Source organism: Mercenaria mercenaria, chromosome 7, assembly GCF_021730395.1.
Source record: "Mercenaria mercenaria strain notata chromosome 7, MADL_Memer_1, whole genome shotgun sequence".
Classification (NCBI taxonomy): domain Eukaryota; kingdom Metazoa; phylum Mollusca; class Bivalvia; order Venerida; family Veneridae; genus Mercenaria; species Mercenaria mercenaria.
In genome coordinates this window covers 21,083,347-21,108,900 of record NC_069367.1, presented here as the reverse complement: position 1 = coordinate 21,108,900, position 25,554 = coordinate 21,083,347, and the positions used below count along the sequence as shown (strand labels likewise).

Below are 25,554 nucleotides of genomic sequence, written 5' to 3'. Positions count from 1 at the left end.
TCATTTCATGATTTGGCTGAAAACATTGAAGCAGTTATTTGCCCTTATATGACATTCAAAATATCAGCGCGGTCACATGACCTGACAGTCACTTTCGCTCGGTCACGTGGCAAAAAGTCTGAAAATGTGTTTGATAGTCATAATATCTCTTTTATGGGTAATGGGATTTTATCATTGTAGACAAAAGTGAGGTATAATAAAACAGATTAGTCTTTCATTCCACCCACAGATGTCAAATCCTTTCCTTCCTTGACCATTAAATTCACATGTTCTAGAAAGTCATATCAAGCACCATAAGCAAACTGCTTTTACTTTTGAAATTTCTATTTTTATAGATAATTTAAAATCAAAAACTCATGTTCTAATGTTCATCATATGGCCAAATCTCAATTTTAAAAAAAGATCATTTTCAACCAAAATCTTGAGTCCAGTCCCTTTAATATTTGTTAAATCCATATTTGAATCTAATGTAATACGAAAGTAATAATTAAACACATTATATTAAGTGCAAAATCTATTCAATAACAAGTCAATGCAGATGTTGTATAAACATTATAAACATGGTCGTCATCCGTTCTGTTGTCTTCTACGTCTACCACACTGTGCACTTGTTTGGTGGATTCTTGTAGGAACCTGCTGGGCAATTCCAAGCTATCGAAAATTCTTCCGAATTTTGTAGTGGACCAATCACTCTAATATTTTAGAAAAACATTAGAAGATTTACTCAGTACAATGTATCATAAATATGTGCTGCTTATACCCAATGTATACCTTCAATTTTAAGTTATAAAAGGATACAAAATCTCATGTCAAAAGATGACTATACTTTATAAATTTGTAATCTGTCTTTGTTTACTGTAATGAATATGTATATTTATCCTTCAACAGCTGTTGGGTTGACTAGATGTAGAAGCTTATTTTATTAGACAATGATAAACATTTTAACACCGTCTTCCCTATATATGTGTCGTTTTTAATCATTGTGCAAACTAACAACCAATTTTATCTAAATTTGATATATTTGGTATACACAACGAGTAATTGTGTATGTTGGAAATGATTTCTTATTTGTCTGTGGTGTTAGAAAATTATTGAAATATTTTGTTTGTCTACATTTCAAAGTTCATTTCCCCATCATTTATACTCTAATCATGATTAAAAATGTAACTTTAATGTAGTGGCCGGCGGAACTCAGACAGAAACTGTCTCATTTATTATCTGCTAAAACTGCCATTCCTTATTCATGGAGTTTTTCGCTGTTAATCGAAGTTCGAAATTTAAAAGTTAAAGAAAAGTGAATTCGGGGTAGGGTGCAGGCTGAACTTTAGAAACATAAACGTGGAAGTAATGGTTCAGTTTTGTTTGTTTGATGTAGGTTTAACGCCGTTTTTCAGCAGTATTTCAGTCATGTAACGGCGGGCAGTTAACCTAACCAGTGTTCCTGGATTCTGTACCAGTACAAACTTGTTATCCGCAAATAACTGCCAACTTCCCTACATGAATCAGAGGCGAAGGACTAATGATATCAGACACAATGTCGTTTATCAAATAGTCACGGAGAACATACGCCCGCCCGAGTATCGAACTCGCGGCCCCCAGGTCTGTAGACCAACGCTCTTACCTATTGAGCTAAGCGGGTGGGCTAGTAATAATTCAGGTGGTACCGTATAAACATACATATTTTTTTTTTGTCATCAACATAATATCAATTTGTTACTTGTTCGTCTTTGTCACATATTTTATCATCATGTTAATTGTGTACATCAATGTGAAATAAACGTATGCTTAGCATAACGTTCTGGCATATGTTTTGGGCCACTTTCATCAGCAGCATTGATGTTACTTTTTCGTTCCGGCGGAAAACACTTCGATCCATATGTTTACCATTTTGAAAAATGTTACGCTGATGATATTATACATGTCTAGGTGTGTAACGTCTTTCCACGTACACTTCAATTATCATAATTTTTCTTTTTTTCAAATACTGTCGTCATATGGAATATGCTCTGATCTGAAATAGTTCTGCCCGCGCTTCAATATTTCAAGCAGGCAGTAAACCAACAAACATGTAGTTTGTTGTAACAAAGTGTATGATTAACCTAATTTTACAGGATGGAAAAAAATATGAAATAACTAACATGCAAGTAAAATGCTTTAAGACAGCAAATGAAACGTTCATACATGTGTTATACAATTGTAGGGTAGAAAACATACCATAGTTATACAAACTTCACCGTCTATATTCAGTGAAGGCGCAAATCCAATTCAGAACTAAGAACAAATAAATTGTTTCGTACAATATATATCATACAAATTAAATACGTTAGATAATTACGCATTTCATTCAAGACAGTATAAACAAGGGCTCAATGTGCCAAAAATTTTGTTTTCACGTAATTTTTAGGTATACAGGATCAGATAAAGCTACATAGACACGTTCAATTATCAACGTAATTGAATATTTACGGCGCGAAATTTCACGTAGTCGACGTCACGGCGGAAATGACGTCAATAATGTGCAAAATAACAATTATTTACATTTCATCAAATCTTCTTTTTTAGCAATAAAATACTGAAATAAACGTTCTACATCGATCCCAAACTGAACGGGTTTCGGGCCACAAAAGTGGCCCTCTGGCAAATTTGGTACATTAGTCGGGCCACAAAAGTGGCCCTCTGGCAGTCTTAGGGTTAAAACTATAATTTTTACTAGCTGACAAGATGAATCATGTTATTGTAAATGCCAGTAGCCTAAAGAAACAAACTTTTGGTCCGACATTTTGATTACTTTTAGAATGTTCAGTATGGGATTTAATCATACTTGAGTTTCTAATTTCTGATTAAATATTTAAAATATAAGTATTAAAAGTAGTCAAAACTACAAAAACTTTTTAAAAACAAGTCACTTTATTTTTAACAAACGTTTCGGCTACATCAGCCTTCTTCAGGGTTCAAAATAAACATAACAAAGGAAGTGACGTCAACGTCAAACGACGTCGATGACGACAACGTCAAAATTGAACAAAGAGTTTGGCGTAAAAATCATAAACAGGATCATAGTATGATACATAAAAACTGGTGAAAAAATGCAGTATAAGTGCAATGATTAAGGAATGGCACCAGTAAAAACTGATTATGGAATACATACAAGTAATAAAATATACATATATACATATATAACAAGTATTTCAGAAAGGCATTAATACAGAATTTTTGAATTCATTCCTTGTGGAGACACAGTGCCCAAACGGTACATCCAGGAAGTCTCTTTTAAAAGCCTTTTCCAAGGATTAGTTACTTTATCAATGGGCATAAAAGAGAAATCCTGGATAGTATGTCCTTGAGAATTAAAATGTTCAGAAACATTAGTAGTAGTTTCTGGATAATGATTGATATCAAATCTATGACTATTCATTCTTTGTGAACATTGCTGGTGAAATATTTCGTTCTGACAAGCACAGATGATTGACAATACTTCTACAAAATACCTAAATTACACATACTTACAAGTGATTGGCACTTATTATAGTATAACACGTGTGACTAGAAGTTTGTTTAAACAGTACTTATCAAAAGTTTTCAAACTAAATGATATTTTAGTTTACTTTATGTTATAAAGTATGTACTTATTGCAATACCTAAACATTTGATAGCTATGAGAGTCTGTGTATATTCTCTTGAGTTTTTCTTCTTTTCTTGTTTCATCACACCATACCTAAGAAAATACAGAAAGTTCATTGTTGTTAGATTTAATCCTGCTATAGCGGCATTATACTTTCTGAAAGCAGCGCATGGTTTACTTCTGTGATCATTTTCTTAATAAAACTTACCTGGTACATTAACTTTATTGTATATCTACTAAGAAAAAGCATCAGGGGAGGAACAACAATTATCGGGTAAGCCGTCTGTCTCCCGCCATGAGTTCGAACTGTCAAACCCCTCTGAGGCATAGCTACCTCCGGTATTGTTTTGCACGAGGCTGACTCGTGTTTGATTAAATTGAGCAAAATATTAATTGCAGAATTGTATACAAAGTGAATTTTGTCTTTACAAGGGCTGATCTGAGTACAACATACTGCGGATGATAACAAGCAATATATACTTTATTCTGTGTTGTGCATACCTGTGCGGCATTTAGGTACAACAACTGATTAGGTGTATAGTTCAGCCCGGGTAGTTTTTGCTCTTCTTTGCCATGTCGGTTTGTCTTCAACCATTCGCGATACGCCTGGTAAGAACAATATGAACTAAAAATCATGCATGGAAGAAAAGTGTTAAAGTAGTTTTCTAACAGAAATAAATGCTGTGCTGAATGAACATTACTGTAATAACATGATCTGGTTATCGGACGACTTTATGTAATTTCAAAGTTATACATTAGTGTTTCATCAAGTGTGATTTACTGTAAATTAAAATGAGACAGATTTCTGATAATTCACATTTGATGTCGGACAACGTTTCTGCGTTGCAAACACATTCACGTGTACTGCATTTCTTTACAATTATGTCAAGAATGAAGTAATTTTCATAGATGGTGTCAAAATAAATTTCAAAGGTAAGATCAAGAATTTTTTTTTAGATGAAATAATAAAATGCAGTTTCGGCGTTACTTTTATAATGAAATAAAGAACGTAGTATATCATTTTCATACGCGAAAGAAATAATACCTTGAAACTTTCTTTGATTCCACCATTATCTGCAATATTTTCTCCTATTGTTAGTCTACCATTTAACTGTAAAAGAAAGGACAAACAATAATTGGTGATGACAAAGTTAATGTTTGCCATTTAGTATTTTGAATAAAAGAGTGACGCTTTGATTTCCCACCCGAGCCATTTAATAAACGTTTTTAAAGTAAATATTGTTGCTTTGAAATGTACAAATTTTGTCAATTTATACACAATTGCAGTAAGTTACTATTACTCTTCAAGTAACAAGTATTAATCCTAACTGATCGCATACTGCTGTTTACTTAAGCACCGTTACAAACATACACGAAGTAAGCTATTAATGCTACAGATACTGAGGTACGGTAAAATCAATTGTTGCAGCTTATTTCTAGCGTATATGAATTTTTAAATAAACACTAATACAACTTGTTGAATGATTTTTAAATAATAGAAAAAACAGCCGTTATAACAGTCAACTGTTCGCATCTGATTATTTCCTTTTAACACTAGAAAGTTTTCTATTATAAAACGAGAAACATAAAGAATCAATGTTCATTGTTCTTAGATAATGATATAATACATAGTTTTAAAATCATTTTATTCTTCGATTTCAAATAATCGTTTAATTGTTCTCACTCTGACGGCCTTACATGATACCAGGAGGATACGATACTTATTACTATCCATTGGACCATTTCTTTCTTCTATTTTGTATCAAGATCTTGATATTGAGATGCTTTCATGAAATAAACTTATATTACATTAAAATAAATGATAACATTCGCACCTACCTTCGTTCCGTCCGTACCTGGTACTGTAAAGTTATCATACTGGTCAATGATACACTGTGCCCGATCTTTGTACTTAGCCGAATCATTGTCAGACCACCAGTTTATCATTCCAGCATACTTGTTAAAATTTCGACCTATTGTACGTAATTAAAATTAGTTACACGTCTGGTAAGTTAACTTACAGATAATTTGACTAGATAAACAGTGTTTAGAAGATATGTTAAAACACATTGAAGAATTAACTCAAATGCTAACTATTATATCTTATCATCAAGTATACGACGATTTGATTTTAGGTCTACATGTGCTGTTTAATATGAAATATCTGGAATCGATCCGACGTCAATTCATCCCATAAGATTTGAAAAGAACTGTCTAATAACAGCACGGAAGTACACTTTTTTTTCAAATTCGATAGTAAATATCTCATTCGGTATATTAAATATCTCGTTCGGTATATCGCATGTTACCGTAGAGGGATCGATTCTCTATGTAGATTTTGGAATAAAAACAACACTGCCCATAATTGTACTAATGCGCAAGACGTTGTGGTTCGGACAAGTTATGTGGACGCTTATAAGGTACAAGGAAAGAGCGTATTCTTCCAAAAATACGAAGTCAGACGCTCTGTGCACGTGCCGGAAGGACACATTTTTTAATTAATTCAATAGTATATATCTCATTCGGTATATCGCATGTTACCGTAGAGGGATCGATCCCGATATTCGTCGCGAAGTCGGATCGATTCCCTATTAATGTATTGGTTAACTATTTATATGCTATTTAAAAGTAATGATTGACATTAGCCTCTTTCGTTTAGTTTATGGCAAACACGTCTTACTTTACTGACTTTTGTTGGCTAAAGAGTCAAAGCGACACACTTTAGTGTTATGACGACTTTTCCAACTTTTGATGATGAAGGAAACCCCAGATGTCCTACCAAATATTATTTCAGGTATGAACAGACACTTCCTGTACGAAATTTTACAGCTGTAAAAGACCTGTATATTTGTTCAAAATTACAGTCATGATTATTTCAATTTTACACCTGTAAAAATGAAAATGTTACAGCTGTCAATATGCCCAAAAGTTACAGCTGTAGAAATATAACAGGTGTGAAAAAGAGAACATTATTTTAAGGGACGAAAGCAGAAGTACAAAAAGTTTTAGGATGAATTGTAGTTCTCTAGAAAAGGTAGCAATTACTACACAAATGGCAAAATAAATGATCTAGTAAGTAAAGAACAATATGTTTCTAGTATAGCAATTGCAAAATTAAAGAGTAGGATACAAAGTAGAAACTATGCATCATATCTTGTTTATAAAACTTTCTATGTCATGAAAACATATGACAATCTTGTAATTATATCCTTTAAACTTATCAGTTTCAAATAAAGAGTAAATTGTTAATGCATGTGCTTACACATGTCCCCTTACAACTGTATTAGATAATTAAACATTTGCACTTATTCTTAATGGCTAAAATTCCAATATTTTAGATTATATGGTGTCTCTGTGAAATTCAGTTATATCCCGCCAAAATGCATTAAAGATGGCTGACAGTACTTATGTTTCCCTCCAAAAAAATGTTACAGCTGTAATTTTTAGACATGACCATTTTACAGCTGTAACTTTGAACTAAAATTTTTACAACTGTCTTTTTGCGACCTGTACACCTGTAAATTTCAACTGTATTTCTGGTAATTCTCCATTTACTAGTCTTTTACAGCTGTAATTTCAAAACAGGTCTTTTTTCAGACGTTTTACAGCTGTAAAACAGGTCCTATGTTCGTACAGGTAGGTTAGAAATAAAGAGCCAGCTGAGGATTTCCTCACATAAAGAATTCTTCACCACTAATGAGATTTCGAATCCATATCATTGAGGTGCTAAAGATTAGAAGTCGGCCAACACAACCATTCGACCACGGACGTCTCCTTAACAGTTCTAAGTTGTTCTATAGTCATACCTTGATCATCAAAGCCATGACAGATCTCATGTCCAATCACATATCCTATACCACCATAATTCAGATACCTGTCTCATTAAAAACTTTACTGTAGTTTAGTTCGAACATAAAAGCAAAAGTTAATATTAATATGATGATATAATACAATTCCATAATTCAAAACAATGAAAACAGAAATTATAATTATGCAATAAAAAGCTATCATTTGAAGTGATTCTGTGTCTTAGAGTGAGAACATCAACGCAGATAAAACATTGTTTCCATATTACAATTAATAAAAATTTAGTAATAAATGAAAGTTTACGGATATAAAAGTAAACTATGTCTGTTATAAGCGCATCATAAGCTTTTTGGCTTATTTTACAAGTCGATGTGGATTTCAATATGATGAAGCTTAAAACTTACTCAGGCTGCTCATATGAATAATAAGGTGGCTGAAGTATTGCTGCAGGAAACACTGAAATAAAAATAAGTCTTTCTTGGAATACATCGAACTATTTAATACACTGTTATAATAACAAAATAGGATTTAATTTAGTTTCTTTTACCCTTTTAATCATCAGTTCTTTTCCCAGAGTTCTAACAACAAATTCAACAATGAATGGATTCCTTTGTGTAACGATCGGTTTGAAGTGCTTCCAGACTCAACTTGATTAGCTTTGAGTTATGGTGTATAGTGCAGAAATTAACCTCTGAAACAAGGTTTGTATTGCACATGTAAGGAATGTCGCACAAACATCCTTTATATGAAATGGGCCGTGAAAATAGGATACGAAAATCAAAAATCGTGGTAAACTTCAAACAATTTCATCAATAATAACAGAATAACCATTCAACAGAGTCATTATAAACGCAAGTCCTACCATGTTTGCATCAGCTAAGGGAAAGCGCAACATTTTGAATGTGTTTTATCGTCTTTCAATGATATACAATGCTCATCTTTTACGAAAGTGTTTTAACTTCAGATATTTACTTAAAATGTAGAAAAAAAAGTCACTTAACTACATTTAATGGTAAATGTAGCTCTACATACACAAGTAAATGTCATACAATTACAGTCGTTTGAAAAAATCAGATCTTAGTGCTTTACATGTATAACATGTGGACTATTTTAAACATCATGTATAGTATTTTTAGTATATGCAAACTAGTTTATTTTATGTTTCTATCAATGTTTATATATTTTCAGATATGGACTTTTGGTCTTGTTTTCTTTTAAGGTGATGTTAGTATTCTAGTGTGTCTATATTCGGACGAATATATTTGTCCGTTTTGTTTGTAAGTTGAAACTTACGGATCTGATTCCTGAAAATTAGGTTGAAGGCGTTCACATCAGCAGCGGATGACATCCACCTGAAATAAACCTTTTCTGACAGTTTGTTTTCTTCAATATTTGTTTTGTTTCATGTTAGACACAGGAATGAAAAACATATTCATTATTAAGATATTTAATAAATCATAACACAGTTTATCACTAAATGAAAACAAAGATGAGTTAAAAAGCAATACTCGGTTTTGTCAACGACTTTTCGTAGTTTCTGAAGTCCACGAATCACTGCAGCTTCGCCTGCATTGATAATAGTTCTCAATGGATCATCAATGTATACCGTCACCTAAAATGGCGTACATGTAAATATATACATATCTTGACAGAATTCATAACTCCTGTAAGATGGGAATTTACATTACACTATCATTTTCACCTACATTATTTGTATCATAATAAATTATCTATTAAAGCGAGCTAAGAGAGAGATAGGGAGAAAAAGATGAAATTTTATTTTACCAATACGTTTGATCGATTATCGCGCAAGTACTTCTTTGATGGTCAAAATTTATACCTCTTGACTATTCTAAGTAACTTGTAATTAGCAAAAAATACGTATTCATATATCTGGACAATACTGACATTCAAGTATTCATTATAATCAAAACTGAGGCAAAACTTAACCCTAATATAGAATAAAACAATGGTGGTTATATATTTAAAGGCCTAGATTCACTACTATATAAGTGTCCCCCCCCCCAAATCCAATATACAACTCCCATCTTATCTGCTGCTTATCAGCGATTATGTAACCGTAACTGATTAGAGGGCAATTAGCACAGCAGGGACCTCCAGACCATGAAGATGTGTGCAGTGGAGTTGAAAGAAATTAATTTTTCTTCAGCGATGTGGAATGATAATAATATTAATTATTATTTTGATATTATATAGATGATAATAACTATTACTTTAATGTTATAATAATAAAAATAATAAATAAATAATAATAATTATTATTAATGTTATTATTATTATTATTATTATATTACATAAAGGATGATTAAAGATACAGTAATAATATTGAAAATAATAATGATAATAAAACACAAGTATAGTGAAAACTTCATGAGTTCTTTGTGCTGACAAACAATATTTTTCTAATTGGAAACTGGGTTTCTTGTATTCATGTAATCAACATTATTTGAACTTCAAATTATTGTGTTCCATACTGAATTTTCATTTTCATTATATTGCCAATAGTGACTTTTTTCATGCTTTGCTTTGTAACTTTAAAATGCACATACTGTTTTCAATTTTTAGACAAATGTTATTTACAGTATTCTGCAAGCTGTGAAAGTCAAATTTTTCTGAAATATCACAATTCTCCAGACAGACTTTGAAAAAATAAAAACTTGCATATTTCTTTAAGTAAGTTTATCATTATTTCATTATTGTGAAAATAAGTTTCTGATTGTCTTATTATTGTGTTTGATCAACAAATATTTTTCTTTACATAGAAATGCAAAAAAAAAACAACCTAGTATAACTTTAAAAGTTTGCAATTATATATCAATTTAAAATAAATTACATTGTTTCCCCTTCTCACTAATTGATACACTTGTAAGGTAGACTGACTCTCCAATAAACATTGACCCTTGTTTATTGGAACCATACTGTGATGGTCATTGGCCCCCAACTGTGCTGGTGAAGACAGAAATCCCTTGGCCCACTGCCAAAATCTAGGCCTTTAACATATATTTTTGAAGGGCATTTTATCCTTTGCTTTAGATCTATTAACATAGCAACTTACGTTTTCATATTTGGAATGAAGAGCACTATCATTGAATAATAGATCTGGGTAACCAATCATTGCCTCCATAACATCTGCCTGTAAAATAAAACGTAATAGTCACAGTCTTTAATGGTATTGTTGCATGAACATTTATGATGGGAATAATCGCAGTAAATATTTTGCCGATTGCAATGACTTGAAAAATCATAGAGATTGTTAATATATATACTTTATTGTATGATTAACTATAATTGAAAGTTGTGCATTGCAACAGCTCTATGAAAATCACTAGGCATAAAAACAGGTATGAATCTGTAAGAAACCGATGATTTTTGTTCTAAACGTCGTTGTGTCATTCAATTTCTTCACTCTGACGATTGATAATTTAAGCCATCCATGAGCTATACACTTTCCAATGCACGAAAGCCAGCTTTGAACCAGACTTTTTTTTATAGATTTTCTGGTATTTAGGAATGTCTGTGTTGGCGTTGTCCAAATTCTCATGAAAATCGCCATTCACTTTTTGTTAAAACACAATGATCATGATATTAGTCATATATTTTGATTAACGCGTGATTAACGTTATTCAGGACATAAATCGTACCAGTGCGTGTAATAGATCTATTCTTACAGAAACAAAATATGAGGGATGCTCTTTTGGTATATAAACGAAGTAAAGACAATTATATAAATTATCTAGTATTTCTTTAAACATGAACATTTGTATTCATTGCTTTTGTATCAGAATTGCATTTTTTTTACCTTCTCCTTTGCAAGTTGTTTTGTGCTGTCTTCCATCCAAGTTAATTCATCTACCATTCCTTTGAAGGCTTTCTTCAGGTTGTCAACTAATTCAAGAACCTGAAAAGTTAAGTCGACCCGTAATAATAAGTTTAACTATAAAACTTACTGTACCGCAGTATTGCATTCATAAGCTACGGATGAGTTGTTTTAAAGTTCATTGTATTTCTATCAATAAATATTTTTGAAAGAAAATGATATGTGTTTAGAATTCATCAGTGAGAGTTATTTTCTCGAAAATTACGTTTAATATTAAATCATAAACAGGCATTACAATTATTAAAGCTTACATTTTCTTTGGCACCTGTTCTAAATTTTTCTTCAACAAATAGTCGTCCGACAGCCTCTGGAAACACGAGCTTTACATTGTTGGAACATTTCTGCCACCTGGCTGACTCTTGTGTAGTTCCACTTAAAACCTGATGGACAAAGGTCATCGAAAATAAGAGCACACTATTTCGTAAGCGACAGATGCATGTGCAATATAAAATGCTGATACTAACAAACGTGCTTATTGTTTTATGTTAGATACAGTTACGAATAGAAAATGATGTAAATCAATTGACTGCGACATTGAATGTCACAGTTCCCATTTGATATTTACCTAGATCATAGAAAACGTAAATATTTTTCATTTATACTAACAATTAACCTCAAAATTTCTGATTATATTTGATGGGTGACCTCTATATGTTTCTATTATTTATTAATTTTGTTGTGTTCATTGAAATTTACAAAATGTGCATGCCTCAGTGTTTCATGCAAGCAATTCCCATTTATCTACATGTACAGTTTTCAGACAGAGGTAAGCAGCATATTAAAAATAAATATTTTAAATGATATATAATTTTAGAAATATTGTTCCAGACTAAATAAAACGTTTAAGGTAGTGGACCCGTAATGAATATCGGCTATTTCCGTGCGGTTACGTATTCTCAGTATTTGACTTCGGCATTTTCCGTATGGTTGCTCATACAAGCTTCATCAACAGCCGGAAAATGCCGCAGTAGTATCGGGTTATTACGTAATGTCACGTAAATTGCCGATTGTCATTACGGGTCAATTACCTTAAGATATTATTATTATTATACCAGATTTATATAGCGCCCTTTTCATGATAAACACGTTCAAAGGCGCTTTACATATACCAAACGCAGCCACATAGGGCGCGAAATTCAGCCTCGACTAGTACAGACGCAGAGCGATCTGACCAAACGGATAGAGTGAAAGACAGAGAGAACTTTTTAGATACAGACGTGTCCGGCTCACTTAGCCTAGCTCTTTGCGAATAGACAGTCTGGTTCTTTAACGTGCCCGGTGTATAACACCGATACACGCGAAGCCGTCTTTCCTCCGAAGAACCAGTACAGGCCTCTAATTAGGCGAGAGACACTCAAGAGCATCTCAGAAATATCCAGTGCCTGGACCGGGATTCGAACCCCGGACCTCTGGATTGACAGTCACACTAGACCACCGGCCCCATGTTGTTCATTGTTAGTCGAGAAGAGCGATATAACAGTGACGCTGTATAAAACCCCATGCAAGTGGTCCAAGTGAAATTATGTTAGGGTAATATCGGAGAATTATTTGGATGCCACATTTTTTCTTCATAAAATCATAATTGAAGCTTTGTAATTTTGGCTATAACCTTAGAAGTTTCATTCACTTCTTCATTTAATTGATTTTACATAAATCATTTTTGTAGCCCATACCTGCTGATATCTATGCTGTATATCTTTAAATATTTGAGGAAGGTAAAATATTACTTTGCCATCCATTACCACACTCCCAATAATGTAGTTAGCGATCACCCTAAAAGAGAAATGCATTATTTCAACACAAACACGGAATCATTCTATCAAGGTGCGTAAATTTATCTGAAAACAAGAGCTGTCACTATTGGTGACAAATGCCCCCTAAGTAGGCCTAAGAATGCCACAGCTGTATTTGCAAAACATCACATATCATTTTGTGACCTTGACCTAAGAGGCCTCGGTCATGAGTGTGACACATCTCAATATGGTTAACATTTGTGTCAAATTATTTTCAAATCCCTTGATAAATGGCAGAGTTATGGACCAGACAAGAAACACCTTTGACTTCTAAGTGTGACCTTGACCTTAGAGCTAGGGGTCTGGGTCTTGCACATGACACCTCATCTCATTATAAGGAACATTTATGCCAAGTAATTTCAAAATCCCTTCATCAATGGCATAGTTATGGACCGGACAAGAAACAGACCATGTTAACCTTTGACCTCTAAGTGTGACCTTGACCTTGGAGCTAGGGGTCTGGGGCTTGCTCAAGAAACGTCATCTCATTATCGAGAACATTTTTGCCAAGTAATTTCAAAATCCCTTAATGAATGGCAGAGTTATGGACCGGACACGAAATATACCCTATTAACTTTTGACTTGTAAGTGTGACCTTGACCTTAGAGCTAGGGGTCTTGGTCTTGCGTATGACACGTCGTCTCATTATGGTAAACATTTATGCCAAGTTCTTTCAAAATCCATTCATGGATGGCAGTTATGGACCGGACACGAAACAGACCATGTTAACCTTTGACCTCTAAGTGTGACTTTGACCTTGGAGCTAGGGGTCTGCGTCTTGCGCATGACACTTCGTCTCATTATGGTGAACATTTATGCCAAGTTATTTCAAATTCCCTTTATCGATGGAAGAGTTACAGCCCGGACAAGAATTTACCGGACGCACGCACGCACACACGGACGGACAGTGCGATTTTACTATGCCCACCTTCTGGGGCATAAAAATAGTCTAATGCAACTGAGTAGTTGGTCATTTATATGTACTTGACCACTTTAAGCGCACTTAAAGGATTATTGTTTTAGATATAAGCAATATCTCCATTTGTTAGATTTTAATTCGTAAAAAGTTATATGTTGGTAAAAAAGGTTATCAAAGAATCATTCACCGCATTGAGAGGATAGAACTAGGACTGGTTAGTCAGGTGCCAGCGTAATGTGATTTGGTGGTGTATCATGTCACGTGTCTTCTCCAGTGAGACATCACTATAAAGTTGTACCATGCCGTTTATATGACTGAATAGTTGTTGAAAAACAAGCTTAACACACAAAACATACAATTTACGTGTATGAATAACAGTGACATTGACAATACATGTCTTATGTACCCGAAGTGATTTTCTGCATTGTATAAAAGTAATTGTTGAAAGAAGAAGCTTTACCCGAACACACGCACACACGCACGCACGCACGCACACACAAACAATTTACATGAATGAATAACAGTGACATTGACAATACATATTTTATGTACCTAAAGTGATTTTCTGCTATGTATAAAAATATTTTTTCCATCAGTCTTCCATCCGGCTTACTGTCATCTGAAAAAATATTGTCATTTCAAATAATACTAGTAAGGTTATGCACGTCAAAGCACGTGTTGACATACCTAGACGGGTATTTGCTGATGACATTACCAATTTTCTGGAGAAAGGATGGTGATACGGCTACAACCGGCTCAGAATCATTTATTGACATCCCAATAATTTTCATCGTGCCTGTTATTAGTTTTTTCCAGTCAACCTACAAAGCGTACAAGTATTGTTTATAAAAGTCAACTGCATATACACAAATTGAATTGTTTATAAAACATGGTATTACAGAAAACATGTAACTCCGCTTCACAAGAAATAGATCGCATATTCCACTAAATACATACAACAAAGCATAGAAAAGCACCGTTATATGCCTCTCTTTACAAAACAGTATATGTATATTGAACGACTCTGATATATTAAGGTCGCGGTTCCGCTTTTATGGCACAATCTTGATACATTTTGTTTCAGCAAAAAGACGGTAAAACCAATTATTAGATCAAAAAATACTTGTCTACCTTGATATAAAATCACAAATAATACATGACACATGGGTCTATGACTATGCATATTATGGACTGGGGATTGAGACAAAAATGCAATATGGACTTCAGATTTGCTTTGATTAATATCAATGTCCAGTCTGTATATTTGGACCTGAGGTTTTTATAGTATGTTAAACATTAAAACTAGCTGCAATATTACCCCTGGAAATTTATCACCAAGCTCTCCAATGGTCTTTTTGTTTTTCCATTTCGTAACATCTCTTCTTAATTCACTTGGCAGTGTTATCTAAAGTGAACAAGCTATTTTCTTTATAACACTGAGCTTTTACATTTGAAACATCTATGTCATGATTTATATTCTATACCAATTCTCGCGTCCAGCTAGCGGTTCACCATTGCACCACGTGATCGTACAATATAACAATAGAAACGGTTGTTCAGAAAATATGTAGACAAATGCGATAACTTCTAAATAAGCCAATAAAGACATATAAATTTGTATCAGTTTAAAAAATAATGCATCTGCTACAAATGTACCAAAATTGAGATATCTGTCTTATATATATTTTATAGTCATTTGTTTCTGTAAAGGGTACACATCTCGGTCCACGTCAATGACGTCTTCATAACGGCCACCTTGTGTACGATATTTTTCAAAATCAGTTCTATCATTTTCTCATCGCTGAAATTATAGTCTTATCATCTTTTCTCACCAAAAATGAAGTGTATCCTCAAAAAAATAAGAGCAGTCAATTTATCAAAATATCAGTCTCTATTAGCAGAAGTATTAGGTATTAGACTTGTTGTCATTTTGTCTCTGGAAACCATACAACAAACTACTTGTAGGTTTGTGATGCCTTATCAAGTTCTTAAAATATTGCTAATTGATGATTGAGCTACGTAAGTTTTCAGTTTGATCAATTAAAAGTTTTGATTTCTACAGTGATTCAGAAGTTAGTGCCGGTATTTTACCGAGTTCTTGCACTGTTTATTTTTACACTAAGAATTCTAGATATTATTGTGACGTATACATAGACAAGCATTGTTTATTTCAGTCTCGAATGACGTTAAATTTGAAGAAACTCACTTAGATATTATAAGATATAATTCAGATAGTTGAGGTAATTTTTATTGCAGTTATTGGTGATTTTACATTTAAGACGGCTAAACGTCGACTGGGCCTCTAGCGCATTATTATGGTTGTTAAATGCACTTTGTGACGTCATCCCATTCTAATACGCACATTTACTAGCAGGCATGTCATTTAATTGCACATAACGGGGACAACGTTGTAAAGTCAGTCTATGTATTTATGGAACACCACACGTATTCCATATAATGTGGTGTAGCTTTTTTGTACGAATTCCAACTAAATCCGTTAAACGATCAACATACCCGCATAAAGTCAATCGTCAATGAAAAATCAATGCATATGTGTGCATTATCACTCGTCCCAGTCACGTTAAATATAGATGAAATGGGGACCGTTTGCATTGTTTTTAATTGTTATAATAAAATAAAAGACATTCTTTTGTACAATACGAAAAGTATTTGGATATGCACCCATCCGAAAGAAACATATCCGACTCGCTTATGCTAAGATATTGTATAGCTTTATAATACTGACGTGTCTGATATTTTAAAAATACTATCACGTGCTACTGCCAATTATATGTTTGATACTTTTATACAATTATAGTGATTCGATCCCATATAACCTTCCGGCATTACATAAAAGTTTGATTCTTTGGATTTCTTGATTGAACTGTACTTCACGGTGTCTTTTATGTTTTATTACATAATAACCAAAACAACGTTTTAAATAAATTACATTGACTCCATTCCATTAATTTTTTGTGTATGCTATTATGCGGGAAAACCGTTTCCCTTCATTTCCTATTTGGTTTGCCTTATGTTTATAATATTACTATATCAAATATATTTATCATTCAGACGTTATATGGGTATCTGTCTGCAGAACTTCTTTTATATGTGGTATTAAGTTCATGACTAGATTTTACTACTAAAGTCGTTATAGTGTACATATACATTAGCAACTTCTATTTCCATGTCAACAACATCTTTTGCATCATTTTCAGCAGTAGTCGGATCAGCACCGAAGGCAACATAGCTTTCTTCAAGCAGTGTCTGGTACGCCATAAGAATTTTGTCATATCGATCTTTGAGGTAGTACTCTCGACTAGGCATTCCAAGTGAAGCTTGGTCGATCTGAAAACCACAACACACTACTGATTATTGGATCGACATCAGGTATGACATTGTGATGCTTTACTGATAATTGCCATTCTTACATTTATTCAATTTCTTGTTACTATTACAAAAGTGTTTATATTCTTCGATATACATTAAGGTATTAGATCACTAATAGTAATGTTTACAAAATAGCCTTTGCTTGATATATTCTGAAAGGTAACCGTGTTTTGCACTATTTTGCAATTTTTAAACAACTTTTATCGTGCCGTTTTTTTTTATAAATTTTGTATAACTTATGGTATCTCCTCAAGCTCAAGTAGAGACAAATTTCAAAGTGATAGCCACTATCCAAAACTCTTGCAGAGTACTCATTTTACCATTAATTTTAATAAAAGAAACATCAAACTATTGGTAAACAATTATAAAACACAAAATAAAAATGTCAATATCATTTTTTTTCTATGGTACCTGAAGTAAACGGATTTAATGAGACAGAATTCATACTTCAACATTGAAAAAATAAGGTCGAATGCTGTATTTCTGCTTTGAATTTTGCTTACTCCATTTAAAAATAACCTTAGGGCAGACGTAAAACCTACCTAAATTTCTTCCACAATATATAATCTAAGAGTGGAAGCAAAATTGAGAACTTTAACAGTGTGTAACTCAATATTTTTAAAGATGTGTAACTCTACCCCTTCTGTTTAAGTAGTAAATTCTCTTTGAACACCAAGAAATCGCTTATAAGATTCAACTTTTTCCATTTTTGTACAAGAAATCAATAATAAGTCTTGAAAGAAGTAAAAACTTACTAGAAAAAAGGAAAATAAGGGGGAAAAAATTTGGTCCTAGTAGTGCTTGAACCTACGCCCCACTAAGAATTGCAGTAAAAGTAGGTTTATGGTAGGGATTGAATACTCTTCAAAAAGGAGGCTCTCTATTAGTGATCTGATACCTTAAAAAAATATAAAATATGCAATGAGCACAAAGGTCTAGCCCGAGTGCCAATATAGTTAAGGAATGACAATTACCACTTCCGCTATTATCTAAACATGTTTTTATCATATCTTGAACGTAACGTCCGGTTTGCTCAGCACGTGTCGTTTCAATTACCGGCTGGTGTGCACATTTTCCGCTGCTGGTACGGGTAGTGCCATTTTATTGCTATTTATAGTAAGACAATGAACGCTTTTAAAGCATTTTATTGTTATTTATAGTAAGACAATGAACCATTTTAAAGCTATTTTACTCGTTTCTGTTTTGTAAATAATCTTTTGTAATAAAAGTGAACAATAATTATTCCCTACAAGCTAGATCAAGTTAGTGTTGTAATACCCCTATTTCATTATAAATATTAAAACTTACATAAAGTATATATTTCGTTGGATTTAAAATATCGTTGACGACTCCAACTTCGATTAGTGGCATGCTCGTCCCCCGCTGCTTTGAATGAACTAGCAAATTTTCAAGATTGTACCGGTTAGGATCCCATTTTCCACCATCATTTGAACCAAGCACAGGCCAACCTCCAAATGCTTCTGTATACTGATGGATAGTCCTTAGTGTTAGTGCTTCGGCTTTATCTTCGATTGAAAAAAAAAATATAATTTTTGAAATCAACAGCAATCCTTGATACATTGCAGAGATGTAAGCGGATACTTAACGCTACAATTCTTCGACTATGGAAGTAATGTGAACATAACATCTTGTTTCAGCTATATAACTGTGGTGTTACTTTATTATAGATGTAATGAAAATGTTTTTATGAAGCGGATGAAAAGAAAATTGATCGAATGTTACAGTTAAGGGCTTAGGGCAATATGCCAAATCACACTGACTATTTGAACTACAGCGTGACAGATAAAAATGTGGAAGTTTTCATAATAAACGCATGTATGACATTTCATTTTGAAATTAGCTTTTATTCTAATATGTTTTTCTGTGTTAAAACACTGTTACGCTAGAATGACGTCACGTTAACGTGCGGTGAAGTCAATGTTTTTGTTGCGACCAAGAAAGAGCGCTACTATATTTTATCTACTGTTTATTACGGTCATATTGGAATCGAAATAATTTATATCAAAACCGTGTTTTAAGACTATTTATGCACTCGGGCGGTAATAAGTCGTACAAATAATTTCACTCGGACTGCGCCCTCGTGAAATTATTACGCCCGACGTATAACCGCCCATCGTGCATAAATAGTGTTAAAACACTCTTTTCCTATAAATTATTTCTTAAATATACAACTAATTTATAAATGGATATAAATCTGTATTAAAGCTGAATACATTTTGTGAGAAGTTACTACATTTGAGGTAAATGTCTAGTAATAAAAAATCTAGTGAAAGATGGCATTTGATATTTTTGATGAAATATTTAATGAATACATGATCATAATTTTTGACATGGCTTTTACGTAGTAGAATAAATATTTTGATATCAAATTTAATAGACAAAATATGTTGAAATATTTGTTCATTAGGATTTAAGTTCGTTATTTCTACGAAATCCACGAAATATAGTCCCCATGAATAATAAAGATTTCATGGTACACACCTGGTATGATCGCAACAATCTCATCTGTAGGATGAGGGGGGAAATGAAAATATATACCTTAAATAACTGTATAACTCCAGAAATGCAATTGAATGACATCACAACATCACAGACGACTGAGTGCACCTGATATGTAGTTTGCACGTGAATATGGAAACTATTGACGCGCCTGGTCTTGTAAGATTTAAAATGCCTATATGATAAGTAAATTTACATATCGGACATATCAAACAGGTGCTCGAACACAAGCACATAAATTAAATTCTTAGACTTCATAGAGTTTACAATGACAAGGTTGATAGAAATAGCAGACGTCTTAGGGGAGATGTATTTCTGCAAAGTAAATTTAAGTAATGCTAGTGCACTGATTTATTTAATTAATTATCACAGCTGACCTACCTTTATCCATGCAAGCTTTGTAATGGTTTCTTGCCTTCCTGACTACTTCTGGATCAGTGGCTTTGTTAGAAGCTTGTAACAAGGTTATAATATGTATAATTCAGATAACAGACATAAATATCATAAAAAAGTTCATTTTATCAAATGACAATAACCTTTGAATACGCTGGTGCTCGAATAAATTATGTCGTCATTTTAAGTACAATGAATTGGTTAAACATCATAATTTATCCAATTAAGTATTTTTGTTTCATTTTTGTACGAAGTTAAACAACGAGTCTTGAGAAACACTATTGAATATTTTGGTACTGTTCTCGATTCATCAGTAATTATCGTATCTAAAGCTAATGTCAGACTAGTTTTTATACAGAAAAAGAGAATTTGGAGCAGATGCTGGCTCAAACTCTTTCACAATGTCATTTTGACTATGCATGAACTCTTCAGTTACACTGGCTTAACTGTAAAAGAACAGGCTTCTAACACACAAAAGAAATTAATCATAGTGTCGGCCTTGTCTTAGCAAATCTGCTCAAATAGGATCCATTGAGTTCAAACGTTGGAAGTGTTATACAATATGTCAGTTAATATATAGATAACTTAAATCAATATTTTGTTCATATATGGTCGCACATGATGGCACCATATTTAGGAAAACTGATTCACATACTTTATCCTCGAAATCAAGGGAATTAGGAGTCTTTTCTCATAAAACTTGAATCATTGCTATTCTTTTAAAATAACTTTCTTGTCACTAGAATGGTAGATACATTATTCCATTAAATAAGACATGGTATAAATTTTCAATTATTGTATGGTATATATGTTTTCACTCAAGTTTAAATGGTAATCGTGAACGTTTATTTCAAAATCCTATTAGATAGCTGCATGATTGTGAAAATCTAATATGATGTTGTTGTTGTTGTTTTTTTTTTTAATCTTACTTTAACAAGGTCAAATAAGGCGATATTACGAGCAGAAATGAACAAGAATTAAGCAATATTTTGTCTTCCTCTCTGCAGATAAAATGCAAATAAACAATGTAACATAATTATAATCTGATGCTTTTATGTGAATATTTTAAATTATGAATTATTTCTATGATTATTTTCAATGAGATAAACATGTTTCTTGTTTTGAAATCACGGTGTATGATGCTACGTACTCGATTCCAAAGAATATAAGCATCATAATAAGGCCCGTGTAGATCATATACTCTTACTAAAGTTTCCTTCATGCAATTCAACTGATATTAAGATCGTGCCTTACTGCTTCAAGGATGAACCGGTAAATTTATAATAGGCCCAACCATTTGTTTTAAGTAAATTTGTTCGGCTTACCAATGACCGTGACATCTACATCGTCCCTGACTTCAGCAAATACATTAAACGAACTCTTATCTTCTGGAATCACATGTTCCTTAATCCATGCTCCACAAGCAAAGTTGTAAAAATCGTCACAGGGGTTAACATTTCTATCAATTGCACTTATGATACGGGCAGCTAGAATGAAAATAAATGAAAAGTTTTAATGTACTCATCCGTTTGTAAATCCTTATTGATCTTGAATGAGATAACAAAATTTAAACAAAAATATTTTAAGCAGGTAATGTTATCGTCCATCTATTTTTAGAACGGATTGTTATGTATGAACTGTTTTTAGTATAGACAACATTGTAAACAACCTCGGACAGAAGAACAATATAATCAAACTTCCTTCTATATTGTTACAAATTTCACAACTTAGTGAAAATGATATTTGCTCCGATATATACATGAAAAACAACATAATGAATACTAATTAATATTAACCGTTACATGTCGAGTACAAAGAAATGCGATGTTTGAAAGTCATTTATTATAAATACAAAACATATGCATAATCATCTAAATGTTGTTTGATAAACTGATGATGTACAGTGTCATAAAATCATCGAAGGATATATCCATGAGCCTTATTATGATGAATATCTCTCCATACAAGGAGGCCATTAAGCTGACCTAGGGACTGTCACACACTCTTTCTTGAAATAATGTCGGAGTGCAGCTGTGGTCTCCACCATTAAAGATGAAGAGCTGTAATAAAACCTTAGCAAACGTGTAATGGTGTTAATGTGAAAAAAATAGTAAAGACATCCAAAACAAAGTTTTAAAATTTTAAAGTGAACGTACCTGCCACCACACAACCAGGTGTGACGCAAACATCATCATTTTCTTCTTCATCACTAGATTCCTCTGGGAGATACAAAATGAAATTATATGTCAAAAACATATCATCAAGATAATTAGATTATACTGCTGATACTCTCTTGATCTCATGTAACAAAAACAATCATGTATTCAAACTTTTAATTACACCCGACGTATAACCACACATCGTGTATAAATAGTATTAAAACACGGTTTTGCTATCAATTATTTCGATTCTTATATGTTTTCATTGTCAAATTTAGATCAAATATGATAGGACTTTTACTTCGCGCATGCATGGCGCCAAATAGTAGGGTGTCATGTTCCTTGTTTATACACTCAAGGACCGGAAATGGTAATACGTCTTGCGGAATAGAACCACTCAACCCAGTGTGTATATAAATTAATCAAGGCAGTTGTCCTGTGTGACATTTCGTTTCAAATGTGTTTTACTATATATTTGATCAAAGTTGAAAGCGCTATTTCTCGAACCATATATGACGCTAAATATCACGTCGACGTGACGTCAACATAATGTCGTTGTGATAATTTAAGCATTGATAGTCATATTAGAATTATATATCATTAAAAAAGACAATTCTATAATGTCGCTTTGCTTTACGCTACAAAGTTAAGTAGAAATGTTGCCACATCCATTATTAATGTTTATCATAGAAAACTAAACTAGGTAAGTCTGCACGTTTGATAAACAGGAAATAATGGCGTGATGTCATTAGTCCGGAAAACGTACAATAACGCTTGCATTCGGCGTACGGAAATGGAGATTTGTTCTGAGTAAACGGCTACCGTCGAGTAAATGTATTACAATGACAACGTTACTATGTTTCTAAAGTTAATATATGATATTCAAAACTCTGTCACGTTAAATGATTCGAACAATGTTTCAAAATAAGCGTGAAATGCGCGGATCTTTTTAATCAAGACAAATACCTCAAAAGCATAGGGTTCACCATATTATAGGCTTTATGTTTATTTACGACTGTGAGAATGTTCATTAAAATCTTCATTGCAAAGAATTCTATTCGCGAAAATGTTATCAAAATTGTGATTTCCCACAGTCTCATTCGAAATCTTGTGTGAGGTCGAAATTTTTCAAATGAGTTTAGCAAAATAATCGACCACACGATCTTTCTTATTTTCTGAGATTATTCTAAGTTTAGAAAAATCAGGGTTTAATAAAAATCTGCATTTTAGAAAAACAAAAATCATGTGAATGTGCCGAACTGCCTTAGGTAGTGTAATTTCAATGAAAATAAGTAATTTTGTTTTTCTGTCCGAGAAATAAATTTAAATAATTTATAAAAGTGTAACATACGTGCGTATCCCCTGCCAGTCGTCAATACAAAATAAATAACATAACAAATCAAGATTGTGTGAGTCATTTTCTAAGGTACACCTTCTAAAATGTCTACAGAAATATACTCAAAGCTTAAATTATATGCGACATGCCACTATTCATATATAATATTAGCCCCCGTGTCATTTAAATTAATACCGTCAGATTCAAAATATCAGTTCTAAACATTAAGCTCTACTGAAAAATAATTCTTACATACGGCATTAATACAGAATCAAAATGTTCCTGATACATGTATTCCTTTTAAATGTACACATAAAGTTAATTGCGAGTACTATCTTTGCACAGAAACAATTACTTTATTCATAGATTTATTGAAATGGTTACTTTTATCAGCTTATGTTTAATGTTGTGTTTAAAATTGGTCCATTTGTTGTTGTTTTTTTTTTTTTTTTGGCTATGAAAAAAAATGTTTTATTGCTATCATAAGATATTCAAGAGAAGCGAGTTTACCATATTCATAAAACTGAGCGTACTACACACCCTCTTGTAGTCAACGTATAGCAATTTGTCACATGTTTGACGTCGCGGGAGTGTAATAAAGCCATTACATAAACATGATAATACACTAGTGTAATAAAGCTTTGATGTCGACGTCGTATATAGTATAGGAGATATAGTAGAAGAAAGTAGATTTTTTGATGTTTCAACAAGAAAAGCTAACATGTGATAAAAAGAATATTACATTTGTGACTTTCCACATTGAATTTATTAAACTCGTTGAATTAAATTGATATTTTTTTTATTATTTTATTCAACGAGTTTAATAAATTCAATATGAAAAGACACTCATGTAATATCCTCTATTTCGCAAACCTTTCAGTTTGTCAGGTATATATTTCTGCTACAACTTTACAAAAGTAACTAACGTCAATTTTGACATGGTCTCCTTCTAGGGCTTGTCCAAGATTAGAAGTAAGTATAATTTTCTCATACCAGATTGCGGTCCATTCCTCGTACATGCTCCTTTAAGCTCTTTTCCTAAAAATGGATCTTTTGAGTACAGCGTATTTGCAGAGAGACTAAAGTTCATACCGATTCTTTCACATACATTTCCCAGGCCTTTAATTTCCAGGAAAATTGTTTTTCGATGGCTGGTAAGACTACGTAGGGATATATTTTTAATTTTTCCACGTGTAATAATCATCATATCTCGTTAAAGTGTATACCATAAGTATAGGACATACATATAACCTTCGACTACAAGGACAAGCACTGCAGCAGATGACCGTGAGCTCCACAATTCGTTTACAAACGAAGCCCGGTCACGTCACTTATAAATGAATTCTTACATACACTGGCATTCACATTTACATATACTCATACCAAGAGAGAGTTCTAAAACAGTTTAAATGTTGTTAGTCTATCATTAAAGACGAATACTATATTATTTACATCAAACAGTTATCAATAACAACTAATATGATATCCCGCCTTTTTGTAGATATACATGTTGTAGTTTAAATTATGTTTTAAGCTCGAGCTATTTTATTCAATGTAAACATCAATTGCGTTCAAATACATCTTGTATTTATTATGGCTACTCGCCATGTGACTTTACCTGGGCTACATGCATTTACTTTTGCAATGGATAGTCATCCAGTGAATGACTGAAAAACTGCATTGGCCTGATATTTGGATTTCTTCGCACTTCTGCCTT

At 32.8% G+C, this 25,554-nt stretch overlaps 1 protein-coding gene across 3 annotated transcripts; it reads right to left on the bottom strand.

The window, feature by feature from the left end:
- Nucleotides 1–213: 213 nt before the first annotated feature.
- Nucleotides 214–23,990, bottom strand: LOC123556011 (membrane metallo-endopeptidase-like 1). 3 transcript variants are annotated; one of them, XM_053547739.1, is made up of 20 exons: nucleotides 23,853–23,990; nucleotides 22,499–22,561; nucleotides 20,331–21,829; nucleotides 18,738–18,955; nucleotides 17,208–17,387; nucleotides 15,358–15,444; nucleotides 14,727–14,860; nucleotides 13,001–13,100; nucleotides 11,579–11,707; nucleotides 11,250–11,348; nucleotides 10,506–10,583; nucleotides 8,938–9,041; nucleotides 8,723–8,781; nucleotides 7,834–7,885; nucleotides 7,429–7,496; nucleotides 5,462–5,595; nucleotides 4,668–4,733; nucleotides 4,124–4,228; nucleotides 3,639–3,715; nucleotides 214–692 (listed from the first exon to the last, which is right to left on the bottom strand). In XM_053547739.1, the coding sequence occupies exons 3-20, from the start codon at nucleotides 20,338–20,340 to the stop codon at nucleotides 593–595; spliced, it is 1,800 nt and encodes a 599-aa protein (XP_053403714.1). In that variant the 5' UTR covers nucleotides 20,341–21,829; nucleotides 22,499–22,561; nucleotides 23,853–23,990; the 3' UTR covers nucleotides 214–592. The 3 variants fall into 3 exon arrangements, 2 of the variants coding, with proteins under 2 accessions (XP_053403714.1, XP_053403713.1); XM_053547738.1 differs by lacking the exons at nucleotides 20,331–21,829; nucleotides 22,499–22,561; nucleotides 23,853–23,990 and having other exon boundaries at nucleotides 18,738–19,571; XR_008371636.1 differs by lacking the exons at nucleotides 20,331–21,829; nucleotides 22,499–22,561; nucleotides 23,853–23,990 and having other exon boundaries at nucleotides 630–692; nucleotides 4,124–4,247; nucleotides 18,738–19,571.
- Between the last annotated feature and the right edge of the window lie 1,564 nt (nucleotides 23,991–25,554).